This window comes from Pteropus vampyrus, unplaced genomic scaffold, assembly GCF_000151845.1.
Source record: "Pteropus vampyrus isolate Shadow unplaced genomic scaffold, Pvam_2.0 Scaffold397, whole genome shotgun sequence".
Lineage (NCBI taxonomy): Eukaryota > Metazoa > Chordata > Mammalia > Chiroptera > Pteropodidae > Pteropus > Pteropus vampyrus.
Window position 1 is genome coordinate 313,168 of NW_011889178.1, and position 14,299 is coordinate 327,466.

Sequence of the window (14,299 nt, forward strand, 5' to 3'; positions counted from 1 at the left end):
GTCCAGTGGGCTTCTGTGATAATGGGGCATTGAAAGTACTACATATGAACGCAGGCAAGGACGTGCATATTGCAGTATCTCCTCTGTTCACTGGCAGGCTCTATCGTACCACTGGACTTCACTTACAAAACACAAGTTCAAAGGTAAAATTATTATACATTTCAGGAAGCTGACAGCAGAGCATTAAACTAAGCACAGGGCCCTTGAGTGCAGAGCGTGGTGTCAATGCACTAGTGCTCACCTGTGAAGCCAGACCTGAATGAAGGGATGGTAAGTAGAGATTTTGTCGCCTAGCTACTATTTCTATCTTGAAAAATACTGTTCCAGTAATCCCAACAGCGCAGCTATGCAGCTTCAGGAATGGAGTCCTGCCTACCTTATTTGTTGGCAGGTTAATTCATTGGCCTATAATCAAACCCCATTATCTGAGACAACTTGAACGTGCTCAACAAGGCACTTCCTAGGTGGCCGGGGGGCTCCTCAGACCTTTGTAACCCTTTTGAGCTCGGTGGAGCACCACCCTGCAGAACCTCCTCTCATCGGCCTGACGCCATGGGAATTCACCCAGCTCACCCTTGGAAGCGGTCCATTCCTGTCTTCATTGTTCTGGACAATGAGGCAGGTAAAGAAGGGAGGTTGGTTTTAAAGTTTTCTCTTCATTACCCAAGTCTCTCAGTTTGACTTTAGTAATTCCATTGCTGTTCCCATTCATAGATGTTTTCCTGCTACACTTTTTTATCTCATCTCATTTATTCTTCTGTGGTGTTACCTGCAAGCATCCTAGAGCTTCCCTCTTCCAACCCAAACTGTTTTGATTGTGTTAGTCTTCCTAAAAACATTCATTGGCTCCCCACTGACCACCAGATTTACTCCAAGTTCTTTGTCCTGGCATTCAAAGCCCTCCACAATCTGACCTCAGGTTACCGTTCCATTTGTGTTTTCATTCTTTCCTTCTGGGCAAGAGAATAACATGTATGATCCCTGCCTCCTTTGCGCCTCTAACTGGGTCTTTCCTTCCTCCCCCTCCTTTTACATTTACTTTCTCTACAATGGACTCATTGTAAGTGCATGGTGTTTATTTATAAATCTTTTCACCCCACAAAAACATGTGTAATGTATATTGCATATCTACCCTGTGGTCAACATCATGTACTAAGTGGATGAGAAGTAGCTGAGTTAAACAATTTAGCATACAAAATTAAATAGTAGTCACTTCTTCCACCTCAAAACTTCTTCCAAAGTTTTGACAAAAGCTGTTTTGCTTAAGTAAGTTATCACAAAAGCAAATTAAAAGAAGAATTCATTCTCTACCTATTAAATCTGGATAGATTAAAACAATTTAAAAGCCCAATTTCACGAGCTAATAGAGAAACAGAAACCAGAATCTAGTCACTGGAGGGAACTGCGGATTGATACAGCTTGAGAGGGCAATTTGAGGATATGTTATAAAACTTTAAAAGTGTTTGTACCTTTCGACCCTGTCATTCCACTTCAAACCCTGTAATTTCACTTCTAAGTATTTATTCTATCGAAATCATCAAGAAATGTGCACAAATATTCTTCCTCAAAGATATTTAAAACAGAAATCCAAATATCCAATAATGGGATGAATTAGATAAATAATTTGTAAGTGCTAGGCAGCCATTAAAAACCACATTTTAGGAAAAAATTCAACAACATGGCAAAATGCTAATATGCTAGCAAATAAAAAGTATGTTCCAAAACAGTATGCATAGTATGAGACCAATTTTATAAAATTATATATAGACAGAAAAGACATTAAAAGGATATACATCACAATGCCAATGTGATTCTTTCTAAGATTAAGTTATTTTCTATTTTCTCCTTTATATAATCTTTGCATTTTCCATAATAAATGTGAATCGCTTAAAACCATTGATGAAAAAACTCACTTTTATGTAATCCCAGACCTATGGAAAAATGTATTAGACTTAAAATCCTTGTCTCTAACTCGAAGTTGTCAGCTAGTCAGCAATATTCATACAATTTCCTGTATTAAGTGCTGTAAAAATTTAAAAAGGTAACAGAAGACATAAGTACTGCCTTTCTGTGACTTATAAGCTAATGATGACACAGAAAGTGCTACAAAGCAACTTCTGAAGAAATAAACATGTAAATAGCAAATATTTCTTTCTGAGCACCAGATCATATTTTCAATTGGTTTTACCTTTCTCCAGTACATATAGCCCAGTGCCTTGCACATAATATTCATTCGATCAGTGTTTGCTGAATGAATGAATGGATAAATGAATGAATGGATGGCTGGATAGATAGATAGATAGATAGATAGATAGATAGATAAATAAATAAATAAATAAATAAATAAATAGATGGGCAGTTGAATGACAAATGACCGAAGCTATGTAGGTCACTGGAGCTATGCTGAACCAGTCTAGAAAGGCTCCATGACCGGGTGAGGACAAGCTTCTGAGACTGATATTATAGCTTCATTGGTTGTAAAACCTCACTCTGTACCTTCCAACCTACCTCAGCCCTCGAAGAGTTTTGTATCTAAGAAATGCAAGAGGGAAAATTGCTTCAAATATACAATACTGGGATTGAAATCGTCACCATTTATTCCAAGTTTCCTATGTACCAAGCACCATAAGAAGCACCGTACATGCATGATGTTATCTAACCCTTAGGATAACCCTTTAAAGTAGATATATTATCGCCACTGTGCATAAGAAACTGAAACAATTAAATGATTTGTCAAGGGTCATGTGGATAGCAAGGAGTGGAGCCGCACGGTAAACCAGTCCTGGTTAACTCCAAAAACTGTGAGATTAATTTATGTTACAAACCTTCTTGGAACCAGAAAGACGTTATGCTTCTCTGAGACACACATAGATCCAAGGTTTAGGGCTGGTTAGGAGAGAACAACATGCACTTCAGGTGTTCAAGGAAATGAGAATGGTGTTGTTACAGATTTTTAAAAAGCATTTTAAATCCAAAACGCATTAAGTCCTGCTAAAGAATCACCTCTGCCGAAGTACCATTTTGGAATAATGGTGGTTTTTAAGGGGCCTCTCCAAGTTCCCAATCTTGAATGGGAGGAAAGCAAAGCAGCCTCCTAAAACCCAGTTGAAACTCCTTGCCACTGACTAGGTAAAAAATCCAGGGGGTTATATAGCTTACAGGTTACTGCCTTTGACTGGGCATTTGAATAGTGGCATGCCTTCTTACACAGCAGCCCCGTTAGGTGGACTAAAATGCAGAAGATTGCCAGTGAATAAGGAATTGGCTCTTAGAGATTCAACACTCAACATTTCAAATATAGATCATCTGTCAGATCAACAGACAGAAGGATGAGACCAAGCTGTTCCAGAGAAGGAGGTAAGGCCCTCTGAATACAGGGAAGATGAAAAGAACAGGAGGTGACTGGCAGAGTTCGGTTTTGCACTGGGAAAGCACTTTTGTGTGCTAGACACATGCTTCGTTGTTGAAGCAGTTTAATAGCAGAATAAAAGGTGATAGCTTTACAGAGTTCTATTTAGAAAGAAGCTAAAAGGAGGCAAAGCCTTTTCTGTTTAGAGCTCTAGTTTTATTAATGGTCTCACAAAAAACTAAACAGGATTCAAAGACAATTTAAAATTTTAAATGGTTAAATTAAACCAGGAATTAGGACCGAGAGAAAATATTAAAGAACCTAGTGACTTAAATTAAATTAGTTATGATATAACAAAATGCCCCCCCCAATAAAAAAAATCTCTATAGTCATAGAAATAATCCAACTTGACCAGTGCTGTAGGAATTCAGGTCCTACAAAGGTAGGTATAAAGTCTGTCCCATTTACTGCTGTATTCCGGACATCTATCTTACATAATGCCTGGTGCATAATAGGTGTTCAATAAAAACATACTGAATGAATGGATAAATTAAAACCCTCAACATATTAAAACCCAAATCTCTCATTGTGAGATAAAACCTGTAAAAAGGACAATGATAAATTGAATCTTGCCCAGGTGCCATTTGAAAAATCCCATTGAAGCTGCTCAATAAAAGTGTTGGGTTGATACACCCCATGTCTGGAAAGTTGTAAAACAACCGGAGAAGGTCCAGAGCCAAGCCTGACTCGCTCCAGATTATGGAGAATGACAGCCAGACTTACTGTTTGCATTCCTGTCTCTGCCTTTTGGTGAGCGATTTCCGTCCCAACAAAATCTTCTCGTTTTTAATTTACTCTGATATTTATATGTCTAATGATTTAATATCATATCATACCAGTCTGGCCTTCAGCGTACCCTTGACATGCATTTTTCAGATCGACCTTTACATATGTTACATACAAACCAGCCAGAAATCATTCTTCTTGACGTGAGCCTCTCAGGTGAGAACTGAGGTTTCCCTTCTCTCCAGAAACTGCCTTCTTCACAGACTCCATTTAAAGACAGCTCCCCTGGAAAACAAAACAAAACAGCCCCCCCGCCCACTCCCCACCACCTATGCCTTCTGTAAGCTTGTGCAGACGTGGGGTGTATCGTTAGGCTAGGTCTTCCAGTCATTCCATGGCTTGCAGAGCAATCATTTATAGGCATTTGGTCTTTTGTCTGACATCTGTTTGATGATGGAGCTCCAGCCTTTGTCTTAATGAATCACTTGTCAGCAAAGGTTGTGGCATTTTAGGCTGGATTTCACACCTACAGGAAGGGGTGCCTGTGATGTAAGTGATCTTAGGCTTTTTTGAACTGATCAGCTCCCCCACCTCCCTATATACCACGAGGAGACAGGGAACCTGATGCTTATTCAAGGTTTATTTTCGTTTGTCAGTGTGTACCCTGCCCCATGCATGTGAGCCAGGCTTTCCTCTCTGGGGACAACATTGCCAACTCACCTCCATGGTTGGAATGTTGCTGCTAGAATCAGGCTGAAATGTGTGTGTAGAATATTTTGAGAGTATCAGAATACAAGGGAGAGATTTTTTAACCAAAAAGAAAGGGGAAAAAACGGAATTCATCATTCTTCGGTAGTTTGCAGATCATTTTTTAAAAGTATAGTCTGATGATGGCTGTTCCCAAGTTGGTACCTAGTTGTAGAAATATCTACTAGAGAAGTGGCGGGGGTTAGGGGAAGACAAGAGTCTGACTGGGTCATAAGCCAGGCTGAGCCAAGCAAGGCATGACATCGAGGAGTCCCTTTCCTTATTCCCCAGACAGAAACCAGTGACCTCACAAAGTATATATGGTGAGTGAAGTTGTTTTAAACCACAAAGCCTGAACTATTTCCTTGTAAAAAGTGACGATTTAAATATGGTATCCCATTGGAACTCCCATGAGAACTTGAGAAAGCATGATATGACCGATGGCACGAGCTAAGCCCAAGAACATGGTAGCTGACCTTCCTAAATCAGCACCCAGTGAATAGAGCGCGCCTCGTGAAGCAAGATGAGAATATAGAGAAAATGGAGAAAAATCACATGCCTTTTACTTCACTCTGTTCTGGAAAGGAAGATAAGGCATATGTTGGAGACATTCTTCTTGGTGCCTTTTAAATTCTTTGATTGGTTTCACAGAAAGTCACTTTATGAAGAGTTTGTCACAAACAGATGAACCCCTACGATGAAATGTCAGAATTTCCAGCTTCAATGGAATAGTAGGGTAGAAAGTTTTTCATTTAGCAGTTAATTCAAAGAGAATTAGAAAGGGGAGGGGAAACTGATGTCCCCTCTGAGGCTTCTGGGTCTTAGAAGGGATCCTTTTTAAGTTCCTAAATCAGTGCAAGAGGTGGGTGGAGTAGGGGTGGGGTAGGGTGCCAAATTATGGGCTCTTCAGTCACTTCAAGCATCTGAGTTGGAAAACCTTTACCCTTGAGATGCAAATCATTTAATCATGCTGACTCAGTGCTGACCAAAAGTTGTGAACCCATGGGAGCCAGGAATTCCCAACATGATGTGATAATGCATTTCACAGCATGAACTTCAGATCTCCAGGATCCAGGCGAGGGGACAGAGAAGGCAGGGAATCCCTATGTTCCTTAAGTTTCTGCATAACAAAGACAGACCCTCCCTTTCAAATTCACTGAAAATGAGGAATCCCAAAGGGCAACTCCCACTTCTCCACCTCACTCCACATACCTTTTCCTTTCTGTTTGCAATATCAGGTCAGGAGGTTAATGAAAACGCGCTCCAAAATTATAAGGACGATGAAGCCAGGAACGAATATTTGATTTCCACTCGAGTTGGAAGATTCCATCTGGACATTAAGAAAACTCCTGTGGCTTCAAAATCTTACACAGTCTGTCCACATTTGCTTGGATAGGTTGAGATGCTTAGGAACTTGATAACTGCTAATCCTCTACCTTGGAACAAAACTAGGAATGCAGGTTGGATCCCAGCTTAGAATTGAAGTGTTGCAAGCTTTCTGTGTAGTCGAATCATAAGTGTCGGGATAATGGACCGAACAAGAGCTGGGATTTGAATTTTTCATCTTCTATTATATATTTGTTTCTTTTTTCACTTTTTTTTTCTTTCTCTTCTCCCATCTAGCTCATTTTTCTTTCTTACTCTCTTTGTCTTTTATAGAATACTTTCATCCTTAAGGATGGACCTGTAAATACGCATCATTTTCTCTTGAGTCACTTAAAAATATTTACTTATTTCCTAAGGGCATCAATCACCATTGAAGAAAATAGTTCACTGCACCCAATAGCCACTCTTAGAAAGTTGCTTTTACAGCAAATATAAAATGATGCCTTGATTGAAGGATGACACTTTATATTAATATCTTGACTCTCTGTTCACTCATTTTGAAGGAATAGCTCCAATGAAAATGAAGTTTTGCTGAAGACAGACCAACTGGAAAAGATACTTGCTTTTTCTGTGTTTTAAGGTTTTCACAGTGGCTTCAAAGGAAATGCGAATTAATCATTTGTTTTGACTGAAGAGCAGCAGAACTTATTTTGAAGACTTAAGCAGGCACCACAAATGTAAACAGAAATCTGGGACTCCCAAATGCTAAAGCTGAAAGGAGTCAGTCTGAAAACATCAATTCTACTCAGCGTTTATTTTCATTTGAAGATAGTGGCAATCATATATAAATCACGGACAATACGAGTTCTTGCCTGGCAACTAACTGTCCACATGAATCTGTTAATCTTTAGGTATAGATACAGTATTTTTTTAATAGAAAGACAGGGCAATATGGCAGTTAATTAGCAACTGATGCTGTAAACTACAGTAGATACAAAGTTTTGTCATATAAATTAATTGCCATTACAAAAAGGCAACTGCTTTAGCTAAGAAGATATAAAAACTGGTAACTTCCATAAATATAACAAGAAGCTAAGTGAAGAAATACATAACAGACTGTTTCTCTTATATAATATTTGAATATGCAACCTAAGACACCTGTGGCACTTTACATAAAAGTAGGAACACGACATACACGCAACACCCACCACCCACCATCCACCCACACATGCCCGTCCAAGCCCCCACCCCTCCCCCCATGTGGATTTCCAAAACATGGCAAATTCTAGGGTTACAAGGACAGGATGCCGCACACGGAAGCAGCAAGACGGCAAGCTCCGAACTGCTAGACAAAGAAGGAGCCTTATTGACAGTTGTAAAGCATTAGGCGTCAGACAGAAACTTGTCAAAAACAGCTGTTGTTGGGTACTGATTGATAATGTTTTCATTCTGACGGCTGAGACACTGCAGACAGTCGTAGGTCTGAGAAGAAGCCCATCACTGGCGCACACATGAACACACACACACACAGACAACGGGAAGTCATTTAACAGATGGCTTAGGAGCACTCAGCCACAGTATCTTAAAAAGACAACATTCTACATTTAATGAACTTGCAGAGAAAGCAATGCCTAATAATCATTTATTTTTCATAGAAGATGAGCACAACAGGACAAAATAAAAACAGGAATTGTGTAACTGGTCATTGGAATAAAAGTTTTGTGCTGCTCACAGATTTTACACAGTATAAAAATATTCAAAGATGCTGGAGATAAAATTGAATATGAATCATTTTTGATCCATTCAATTAAAAAAAAAGCTTAAAGACGTATTCGATGTTTCAAAGGTAATGATTTCATTAAAATCTGCCTACAAGATTGAACCACAAAAGCTATAGTTAAATGACATATCTTCTGAAGAATGACAAGGTATTATTTCATCACCCTGTAATACAGTGTGAGTCCGTGGTATTTGAGAACTGATCTATGCTACCTAAAAATTACAAACGTATTTTTATTGCTCAGGTGAAGGAGCAGTTTTCTATCATTTGGCCACTTAGTATTTTAAGTGGTTAAAAATCTGCAAAATGTGCCAAAGAGTATTTCAACCATAAACCTCAATATCCACAGATTATTCCTGATTTAGAAAAGGTCAAAGGCTCCAAACTTTAGTAAAACTATACATTTATCTCTATGTAATTTTATCGTTTAACTTAAATGAAAAACAAATTTCATTCCAAAGACTGACTCTGGGCTCTAAAATTACTTATTTGCTATAGCCCTAGCATATCTTAAGGGCACACTGAAACCCCTGAAAATAGAGGTTTATAATAGAAATACTGATAGACCTTTCATTACTAGATAGAGACATTACAGACTCCATTAAACTAATGTTAGCACTTAATGAAATACAGATAATTCCATCTTTCTTATCTTTGTCAAATCCATGCCAGTTTAAACTCTAGCCAGTATGAACTATACTTATTTGGCGGCTTAAAAAATTTTTATCTATTATTTTAAAAATTCTTTTCTCTATTTGAATCAGACACTTAAGATTTTTAGAAAAAGATACCTGCATTATGTTGCAGCTTAACTTTATGCAGGATAATCTTTCCATTAAAAAATATCTGAGGACTTGATGAAATAGTAATCAGTGATACAAGCATCGTGCCTAAATTTCCTCTAAGTCTTCTCAGAAACTAAAATAATGTCTTTGTTCTTAAAAGAGGGGAGGGAGTGAGACTCAGATGTAATGAAGAAAACATGCATCTTGTCTTTAAGTTCTTCAAAGTTAATTTTACTATGGCAGGATATTCCTTTCTTGTAAGGTGATTAATTGGAGTTTTTGGTGCTCATTTTTCTCCCATAATCTATAAGGCCAGAATACAAAAAAAAAAAAAAAAAAATCTAAAAAATAAGATAAAATAAAATAAAACCCCAAAGAGATCTTGAAAATGATATACATATTCTGGGAAGCCCCAGTCACGCAACACCCTACCCCAAACCCAGGGAAAATGAATCAAGGTTCTGAGTCTCCTTGAGTCCTTCATCAGGGATCTGATTTCTGTGAACCATGAATTCCATCCATTTTAGCAGAGTATAGAGGAAACACTTAGAACAACAGAAGGAAGAGACATGCGGTGAAGATAATTAGTGGTAAACAGAGAATAAATTCTCTCAGTAGTGTGTACTTGACGTTAATGCCGATGATAATTCACCAATATTCACTTTAACAGAGAGATGAGAGTCTGAGATAACTAGAGGAAAATAGATACTGAAGCCATTATAGTCTTGATACCAAACTAAAATTAAAATGAGAAACTAACATGATAGGTTCAAGGCCTTTTGGGAACCCATTTTCTCTGCCAGATTTCACATTCTTACAGCTTCATGGTCTTTCTCTTCTAACAAATTTATCAGCTGAGAGAAGCTGTCTTTCAGTGCATCCATGTCATCCAGTGAGCAGGGCTGCAGAATCCAGCGTTTTCCACGTGCAAGTGGTTCAAGTTCAAAGTATTTTTTGACCTTAAGGGGGACAGAGGAGATAAATATGTTATTAATTATATCAGAACCTTTCTCATACCAAAAATGTGGGGAGTGACGAAGTAGGAAGGTTTCAAGAAGAACGTACATGAACTGTGATGCCTATGACCTCCCCATCCACGGCTGTGGTTATAATGTGGATTATATGTTGTGACTGTGGGGGTCCAAAACGAGCCACCCCAAGATGTGCCTCAGTGGTATGCAGATTACTTTGAGCAAAAGGCAAGATTAGCTTCTCGCTCAAGAGAAACTTCTGCCCCGCCACCTGCTCCCAACTACCAGGAAGAATGTGAATTAGAGGTCCTGCCCAAAAGAGATTACCAGAGATAACTTCTTTTGACCTATCTATAGGGTAAGACAAACCTCTATTTACTAAATGTCTGCTCTTCTTATCATCCTGCAATGACCTTCTGAAGCCCCCAAAGCACCTTACCTCATCCCCAGCTCAGGCTGTCATATATCTCAATCCCTCTATCTCTGAACCTCTCACGTATGTGGGGTCTGACTCTCGTGTTTGTTGGGTTCCCATGTACTTGATATTAAATTTGATTTTCTCTTGTCAATTTGCCTCCTGTTGATTGAATTATTCAGGTAGCCAAAAGAACCAGGTGAGGGAAAGGGGAATTTCCTCCCTTCCCCATGTGACCCAGGAGTGTTTTCTTTTGGGGTGAATGACTTGCTTGCAAGTCACCATTCCATCCATACACTTAATGGCGTGGAAGGTCTGATAAAGTCTAAGAAAGAATTATATGTATTATGGCACAGAGTGAAACACACTGCAGACACCAAAAAAGATTCAACTGAATTAAAATAACTCTAGCAGAGCAGCTTTTGCTACATCATCTTGCTAACTTATTAAATTAGTGCCAACACATAGCATGTAATCTATCAGTTACTCAAATCTCAATAATTTTGACTATCAAATATAAATGAAACAAAAAATATAATTTAAGTAATCTTTTCTCTCAGTCCCTTAAATTTCTAGTATGTATTTCTGAGACCCAGGAAAGTGGGTTTTTAGGAAAGAGGATAAAAACTGAGTGTATGTATATGTTTACATAAACTTGTATAAATATATATGCATTACATAAAATTTTCTAGCTTTTTTTCTTCCTAATCCTGAATTTTCAAGTAGGGGAAAAATCAAGATCCTAGGACTGGTATGTGGAGTGGAGTACTTTCTATCTTAAATACCTGTTCGATTAATAACCAGTCACAAGTCTCTCAGTGTATCAGCTAGGATACTAATAGCATCTAGGGTTACCAACTCTTGACTTTGAATAAATATCAAATTGTCATGACTTCCAAAAGTACGAATGATCTCCTCTCAAAGGCTACGGTAAAGTACAAAGTTTATAAAACCACACTCACACACACATTATCATCATCATCATCATCACACTAGAACAGTATATTTATAGCCCAGCAAGGTTTACATAACATAAAATACAGTCAGTATCAATGTCAGAAGCAGCACTGTTTGGACATTCTTTGTCAATAAATCCCATGTGCCTTGGAAAATGCCAAGGTCTTAGCTTAGTCAATTCCTGGCCCAGAAAAAAAAAGTATCCCAATCTTATACCATTCCTAAATGTGGTTTTATTTTGCCTTTATTATCGCAAGCACCAGACCAGTGTTAACAGCAGAGATTAACCACTCCAAGTGGCATTAATATGTGTGTACAGTTTTTATATGAGCAAGAAAATAGAAACAATACTAAAATGTTATGCTAATTTAGGAGCCATAAATATGCTAACATGATCTAGTGTGTCGCAAAAGTCCTTGGATAGATGTCTGTAAATTTGTAATAAATACTACTACTAAAAAAAAAAAAAAATCTCAAGAATAGAAGGATTCTCATTCATTTTGATTCTGAAGAGTAACGAAAATCTCATTTACAGATCACAAAATAAGTATACGACTTCAGAACAATTTTTGCCGTAGCTATTTTACAAATTATGTTAAGAGGATTCTCCCTTATGGAAAATGTAAACTCCATTCTTTCAGTTTCTTTTCTTTAGGGCACTGAAAACAACCTCCAAGAGAATCTGAAATTGCTTGTATAACAACCAGCACCAGGGACCAACCCTGACCCACCTAAGAAAGACTTGCCAGGCAGCAGACGAAGCAAGCCATCGCCCGGCCAGCAAGGGAAGAGAAGAGTTGGCAGGGGCGATAGGATGGGGATGGTGGGGTGGGGTGGTGGTGGTGGTGGTGGTGGTGGTGGTGGTGGTGGTGGTGGGCTAGGGTGGGGGAACGCTTAAGTCTACAGCTAGGAGGAGTTGGCTGCTATAAGGAGTTTAAAATCAGAGATGTTAGTCTTGCTTCTCCCACAAAGTGAGGCTTCAAATTGCACCGACAAGCTCTAATGGGGACCCCTGCGCTCACAATGCTGTCCAGTATTTGATCAAGAATGCCTCCCATCAATATGGGGCATCAAGTAACATCCAAAATCTGGTACATGAAGGAAGTTGTACCCTTGCTACATTTTATAATCTCAAATTTAAAAGAACAACATTCTGTGGATTGCTAATTACTGGGAAGAGGACTGGTAGCAAGAAATTCACTAATAATAAAGAAAAAGATAAACGCAGTAAGTGTATATTACTAACAATACTTCCTCCGAATGGTTCATTTAAAAAAGTCATAGACTTGATCCTGGTAGCACATTAAAAGCTAATTTGAAAGCAATGTTAGATTTAACTAATCACTAAATATAATTTGAGATATTTTGCATACAAACCAGACACACAAAAAAAACCAGTAAGGTTTTTAGCTACCCATTAGGTTGGTTTCCAGGCAACTGAAAATATAGTCTATCATGTAGGCACACTTGGAAGATAATAAAGATAGGTAGTTATGTTTCAGAAGTTGTTCTTGCTTAATATTAAACATGAGAAGGAAATGGAAGCTTCGATTACAGTGTGGTCAACAGATAAAGAAGCCTACTGGTGTTAAGCTGACAATATGGCTGGGTAACCTGAGATTTTCAGATCTGTAACCTAAGTGGGCATCTAACCCTGCCACATTCACCCTACCAGTATCCAAAGGATTCCATACCACTCTACATTTCTAATATCAACTTTAAAACAAGTTTGGCATTCCGGTGATATTCAAGTACAGTGAGTGACTGTGTTTGTCCCTGGAACATAGCTTTTCATTACCCAGAGTTTCATGTTTCTAAAAACAAAGAATATAATACATGAGAGGAGAAAATGAAAACTTATTGCTCTGACTCGAACTTTTTCCTTTAGGATGACATTTTTTTTTTTTACACAATGTTTTATGTTTTATGTTTTTTATATAGGATAACATTTCAACTTAGTTTCCTTATATTAACCCAAACTTCAAATTTTACATCCCTTGTATTATTACATTGAAAATTACAGTTCAATTATTACATTGAAAATTACATTTGACTTGTCCACCATTGCTTTCTTTTGTCCTTCTATGTGCTGGGGTATAATTTTTAAAAATGTAACCAACATAAATCATATGCTTACATATGATATTATTTTTAAGGTTTAAAAAACTGCCTATGATGTGAGGATCTATTTTTCATGATGAGTATAATTTTTAAAGGTTATTTTCTTATCAAGATGAAGAATTTTTTTAAATAACTCAAGAGAAAATGAACCTCAGTCTTTTAAATAGTTTATCAGCTGTTTAAATGTCATGGTTAACTGGAAACTGCTGGAATAGAGATAGTGATTGTTTCACATTGGCTTCTAGAGACGGCACTTGGGGGAATGACATCAGAATTCAGCTGCCTGGCAACCTGTGGTCATTTAGCTATTTTCGGGAGAGCCACAGAGAGTGGGAATTTGTTAGTGGCCCTGTGTCCACCCTAGAGATAGGAAAACAAAGCCACTATAAGTAGCCAACCTATTTTAGCTATGTCATCAGACCCCTTCTTCACTCATGCAACCCGGTGTGATATGCATTACTGCATCCCATTATTCACACATTGCCTTTACTGTAAAGTGCTAATTTAACAGGAAACAAATCAGCACCATCTCATTGCGGCTAATGTTTGTAGCAGCTGTTAAACCTGTGAGACATTACGTAGCACAGGAGACCCACTCATTGGGTAGATGTCCTTTATGTTTCCTTGAGCAGACAAATAATAAAACAATACTTTCCTACTTACAGGACCTCTAATGGAGTGGTAATGATACTCGTTGATTTCCCTATCTTGCCCAAATTTCACATTGAAAAATTTTATTTTCAATTCTTTCAGACGCGTTGTGACTAAATTTCTAGAAGTCACAAAAATCGTTTCTGAGCTGCAATAATATCTTTCCTTTCTAAAAACCTGCAAACCTCATTTTAATTATAACAATAAGTTGCTTGTTTTTCTCATTTTGTTATTAAACCATGTAAGTAGTGTGTGCCCAGAGTTGGCCTTGTTTTCCTTTAAACACTCTGGGGAACTGGAGGATAGAACAGTCCAGAAGGGATTACTTAGTGTTTTTACGTGACATAGGGTTAAGTTCTAAGCTCAGATTTATAAACAATACTTTGACCCACATGAATGTGTGGTAAGACA

The 14,299-nt window shown here is 38.0% G+C and overlaps 1 protein-coding gene across 1 annotated transcript in view; it reads right to left on the minus strand.

Moving 5' to 3' along the window:
• Positions 1–7,003: 7,003 nt before the first annotated feature.
• ARL15 (ADP ribosylation factor like GTPase 15) overlaps positions 7,004–14,299 on the minus strand; it is a 386,031-nt gene continuing 378,735 nt past the window's right edge. The window contains exon 5 of the mRNA XM_011380605.2: positions 7,004–9,732. Within this exon, the coding sequence (XP_011378907.1) occupies positions 9,580–9,732 (153 nt within the window). The 3' untranslated portion in view covers positions 7,004–9,579. The remainder of the gene's footprint in view (positions 9,733–14,299) is intronic.